General features: G+C 39.2%; 1 protein-coding gene across 1 annotated transcript; it reads right to left on the reverse strand.

The window, feature by feature from the left end:
- Window positions 1-582: 582 nt before the first annotated feature.
- CALHM4 (calcium homeostasis modulator family member 4) lies at window positions 583-3,952 on the reverse strand. Its single transcript, XM_036766072.1, has 2 exons — window positions 3,392-3,952; window positions 583-969 (listed from the first exon to the last, which is right to left on the reverse strand). The coding sequence occupies exons 1-2, from the start codon at window positions 3,950-3,952 to the stop codon at window positions 583-585; spliced, it is 948 nt and encodes a 315-aa protein (XP_036621967.1).
- Between the last annotated feature and the right edge of the window lie 1,327 nt (window positions 3,953-5,279).

Raw genomic sequence — 5,279 nt, forward strand, 5'->3', positions numbered from 1 at the left:
GGTTCCCCAACCCTGATGTTGTACACATGTACATATGTGTTTGCCTCTTCCATTATTAGCATGGCAGTTCCTTGAGGATAGAGATTTTTTTTTTGCATTTCTTTGCATCTCCAGTATTTACCACAGTGCTTGGCACATAGTAAACACTTAATAAGTGCTCCCTGACTGATTGAATTTTGAAGAGTGAGAATTGTATGGGAGAAATTGTCTAAGAATGAAATGAGAAATTAGAAAATGTAGGAAATGGTGGTAGAAGAGGCTTGAATATGAACAAAAAGTTTAAATACAAAGAATTGAGTAAGAAGTTAGAGAAGGTAGGGGAACAGTGGTGAGGCGAGTTTGAATGAAAGAAAAGTTTTAAATAGGATGCTGAAGGAATAACGTGTTTGGTGAAGAAATTTTGGAGAGGGCAGTGAGTTAAGACAATCGTCACTTGAACCAATTTTGACAGCACCACTTGGGACAGACTTATACGAGTAACCTCAGAAAAGGGGAAAAGCAATGAAGAGGTTGAATTACTCTTATCATCATCACGACAGTAATCAATTTTTTATTGGCCCAACATCATGGAAGATGCTTTAGTCAGGATGTCAGTTCAATAGCTTCTGATTTTCCGTCTTCAAAATTCACGTCTACTCTCTCCCCAAGGAAATTGTAGCAACCTTGCTGATTATCAGTAATGCATACGAGGCTGGGTCTTGAAATGTCCTTCCAGTCCTGACAGGAAGGAATCCGAATTTGCCTGACATCTTCACACCCAGGCATGAAACCAAATAATTCCTTGATGCGTTGCATGATAAGGATTCTGGAGTGCTGTTCTGCAGCCTGTTCGAACAGTTGCCTCTCGTTTCGGGTGTGAGTAGACCAATAGTAATGCTGCAGAGAGGTAAGTGGGGAACAGCATCTTGCCAGGCAGCAGGAAAGGAAGGCCACTAGAGCTGCCACTGCAATTAAAGTCCAGCCCAACATCTACAAAGCATTATTTAAAAGAACATAAGAAAGTTAATTAAATGTTGATCAGGATGGAATGAAATTGATCAAATGTCTCAAATTTGAAAATTCTAACAAGATTGGTAATGGCAAGGACTTGGCTTCAAAATGGAGGCAAAAATCAATAATGTTTCATGGATGTTGGTAAGTGTTATTATGTTATATGGGCTTTGGTCTAATGAGAAGCTAAAGGCTCTAGGCATTTCACTTTGGTCTTCAGTTAATGAAGTTTGGCCATAGGTAATCTGGAGCAGCTATTAGCTATTAGCCGTAAAATGAGAGATGTTGTAACCACCAATTATCATAACTTAAAACACTGTGCAATAGTTTCTTGGCTTTTTGCTCCGAGGATCTTGGTATCAGTATGACACCATGCACCCTACAGGTACTCAATCAGTTTTTGACTGTGGTGGTAGATAACAAAGAAGAATCCTGACACATAATATGTTCCAACCGATAATATATCGTCGTCTCCAGCAATATATTGACCAATAGGAACTAGGGCACCAACTTTTAGTGACCGTGTCTTTTTATTTATGTACTTATTAAATTTTGACTGCCACAAGAAACATTTTTGAATAAAAGTGTCATGTTCCTAAATGGCTTTTGTTGATAGCAGTAACCTTGTCTTGGTCCTGGAGTATGTAAAATACTGAATCTTCTTTGCAAACAAATGAATTCATTAGGGTGTTTTATGACATGTATAAAACATACTTCAAAAGGACCGTGAGATGGTTTTTATGAGGAGACAGCCTGTGATGTTTTCATTAACACGTATGAGGATAAGGGGCAAATAAGGTTATTTTCTCGTTGTCTTAGTGTTGCCAGCTTTTTAAAAAGTGATTGCTACTATTATTACTGTATGAAGCAAGGAGACAAATTGCTCAAGTGTAAAGAAGGCCCACTTATTACCCAGAGAGTGATGGTTCCGTGGGTGGAAATTGGCAAGCCTCTTAATAAGTGCTTATAGATCTGTATATAGCTGACTTGGTAGGGCATCTCAATAACACTACAGGCAGGGGAAATACTTCGCCATTACACATCCCAAGGGACACGAGGAAGAGTGAGACAGGTGCAAAAATCATCTCAGATACTTCAGAATGGGACTGAAGGCAGAATGGAGACCCTCTTCCCCAGCCCTGCTGGTAAACTTAGGAGACAACCTAAAAGAGTCCAACTTGGGGAGGGGGGGAGTCTTCCCCACATGGGATTACAAATGTTTAAGAGATGCCCACATTGACACCCTCAATGGCTTTCTTCATGGTACTTATAAGATATCTTTCACAAGGAAGTATTGATTATGTTTAATTTCTAAATAGATTTAAGTTAATTATCATTTTGGCAATTTTGATGATTTTCATTATCATGAAAAGTTCTAATGCTACTATTTCCTACTACTCTTTGACCTCTGTGATTTTAATCCAAATTTATATTTAATTTCGAAGCTTTTAGTTATTATTTCTTTCTAAGCTTCCCTAACTCACAGACTAACGTATATACATTGAATGCAATGGCTGTTTATCTTAAAGTCTGGACATTAGTTTTATTCTGAGGCCCACCTAAAGAAAATCTTGCCCAATTTCAGTGGGTGACATCCTATTCTCTCTATAATTAGAGTCTTACAGAAGGTTGACATTGTTTCGTTGGATTTTTCTCTTTAAAATATGTCCTTGTAATTCTAACTTTGGTCAGGACCAGCCTAGAGAAATATAAGAAAAAAGTTTCTCTTAATAATTGCCATCTCATATGAAACTGGGATTTTTTGAAAAAAACTTCAATAATTTTCAAAGTTATCCTGACCACTTTGTATGGGAGGGGGAGGAAGAGAGAAGAAAGAGTGTGGAGGAAGTGGTGAGGAGCCAATTATCTTGAATAACCTCTTAAAAATATTTCGAATGAATTGCCAAACCATAAATGTGAAAATATGTCTCTCTAATATCTACCATCACTGCCCTGATTCTAATTTTTAAGAATGATAGGTCCATCTTAGGATCATAAACTCATAGAAGCATAGATTTTGAAGTGGAAGGGAGCTTAGATGCTATCAAGTCCAAATCCCCTCACTTTGTAGATGTGGAGATACTGAGGTACAGAGGCCTTAAGTGACTTGTCCAGGATAACACAGTTCATAATTTCTGAGGTAAGATTTAATCCCAGGTTTCGGGATTCCAACATCCTATCTATTGTGCCACGTTGCCTCTGCCTCCACAGGAAAAACTGATAACCTTTACTGAAAATTTTAAAATTAAAGTAAAGGTTTTTTCTTAGGGAAAGGTTATAGTTACTTTAGATGAGGCTAGATTGTGTTCTGCATTAAAAACAATATGAAAACGAGAAAAGAGAAATCTTCCTGGTTTCCTATGAGATGGTTGGTTTGACAGTAAGAACAGATAAAACTTACCTGTGACTGATACCTGAGCTGAAGAGCCACTTCATTTCTCACCGTAAGCATGTCAGGAGGAATCTGTTCGAAGCACGGAAATTCAGCCAGGATCTCTTGGCGTTCAGGGCCACTGAAATTGTTAAACACATCATATTCTTCTACTGAGGCATATTCACTTGCTGCACACTCATAGTGGGTACCTGTCAGCAGAGCCACTGCCAGCCATGTTAGCGGAGCTACCAGAGCTCTCCCTGTAATGTTAAAGAACGTGAGGCAGGCAAGCTTGCGCTGCAGGGCATTCACAGAGCGCAGATGAGGAGAAGAGCTGCAACAGCTTTCCCTGGTTATCATCCATGTTTGACTGCTCATAGCATAGCCAATAATCAGGAGGAGCAGAGCTGGAATGAAGAGAAAAGCTGAGCCATAATAGAGGTTGCTTCCAGGCTGACAAGGGCAGCTAAATGTGAAAGAAGAGAAAAGTTGTTGTCCACATGTCGTTACAGCTGCGATCAAGGTATTGACAAAAGTTCCACTCTTTTGTAGACTACACAGAATGTTGCTGATGCTTGTATCCATCATTGGATGCTTCTTACAGCTGCGACCTTTTGGTCCTTACTGTTTGCTACAGTCCATCATCTGTAAGCATTTTTATAGGACCCTACTGGTTAAACTGGTTGTGTTGTTACTCAGCAACTTTGCCTCTTTGAAGGACTGTAGCATCTTCTCTTATGTACCCAATGAATACTAAGCTAGTAAAATGGCTTAATTAAGAGGAGAAAGAAAAATAGGAAGAGCTTAGTACAGTGAGGGCCCAGGAAGGGGCTTCAGGGTATCTCCCCACTGAAAAGTGATAATGTCTTAGTTACGGGGAAATATTTAGAAATTCAGTTCTACAAACATTTTTTAGACACCTAGTCTGTGTAAAGTACTGCAAAGATTCTGAGGAAGATACGAAGATGAATGGCACAGGTCCTCAAGTAGTTTACAAGTTGCCATCGGTCCAATGTTTTCCTTTGATCATAAATGTGAACTCAATGATGGGAAGCTTCAGGAAAGGTATTAGAAGTAAAAAGGAGAGTGTCGTTTGTGTGGTCCTGGAATACCACACACACTTCAGGGCTTTCACCATTCAAAAAACCCCATAAAAGTGAAGCCTAGAGAAGGTAAGTGGAATTAATCAAGGTGATGGAGAGGTTACTGTATGAGAAAAAAACTAAAAGTTTTAAGTTTCTCCAGCAGATAGAATCAAGCTCCCTAAGATCATAAAATATAGAAGCAGAGATATTCACCAGATCCAAATATTTACTAGACCTATGGGGTGCCTCCTAAAGCTTATCATTAGGGACTGACCTCATGATTTCATTCATATAGGAAGCTCCCTTTACCAATAGAGGTTGCACCTTCTTTGCAACTTATAACAATTTTTGTGTCTTGGCTCCCTTTTGCAGGCAGCATGGTGAAGTCCATATACTCCTTTTCAAAATAACTTTATCCACAAACACTTCCCCAATCCCCCAGATCTAAGAGAGTTGCCCAAAGTACTGGGGAATATAATGACTTACCCAGGGTCACATAGCTAGTATGTGTCAGAAACAGGATTTGAACCTGCGTCTTCATGGTTCCAAGGCTAGCAAGTGATCTTCTATACCACATTGCATCCTTAAAGTTTATAGTAGGCAAATTTAGGGGAAAAAAGCCGAAAAACCAAAACGAAGTACCACCCTTCCTGACCTTGACATCAAGTAGGGTGGAATTGTTCAGTTGACTAAATAGCTAATTCATGGGACTCATTGACTCGGTGTGTCTCTAATGTAATAGAAAGAGTCCAAGATTTGGAATTGGAAGTTCAGGTTTAAATCTTGTTTCTGTTACTTGCTGTGTGATCTTAGACAAGTGACTTAGCTTC

This window comes from Trichosurus vulpecula, chromosome 7 (genome assembly GCF_011100635.1).
Source record: "Trichosurus vulpecula isolate mTriVul1 chromosome 7, mTriVul1.pri, whole genome shotgun sequence".
Lineage (NCBI taxonomy): Eukaryota > Metazoa > Chordata > Mammalia > Diprotodontia > Phalangeridae > Trichosurus > Trichosurus vulpecula.

What these genes read in the sequence shown, in the direction of transcription:
- CALHM4 (XM_036766072.1), bottom strand. Translation starts at nt 3,952, where the DNA reads ATGATGGATACAAGCATCAGCAACATTCTGTGTAGTCTACAAAAGAGT. An exon ending in AGCTCAGGTATCAGTCACAG is followed by an intron (nt 970 to 3,391) that starts GTAAGTTTTATC and finishes AATGCTTTGTAG; the next exon opens with ATGTTGGGCTGGACTTTAAT.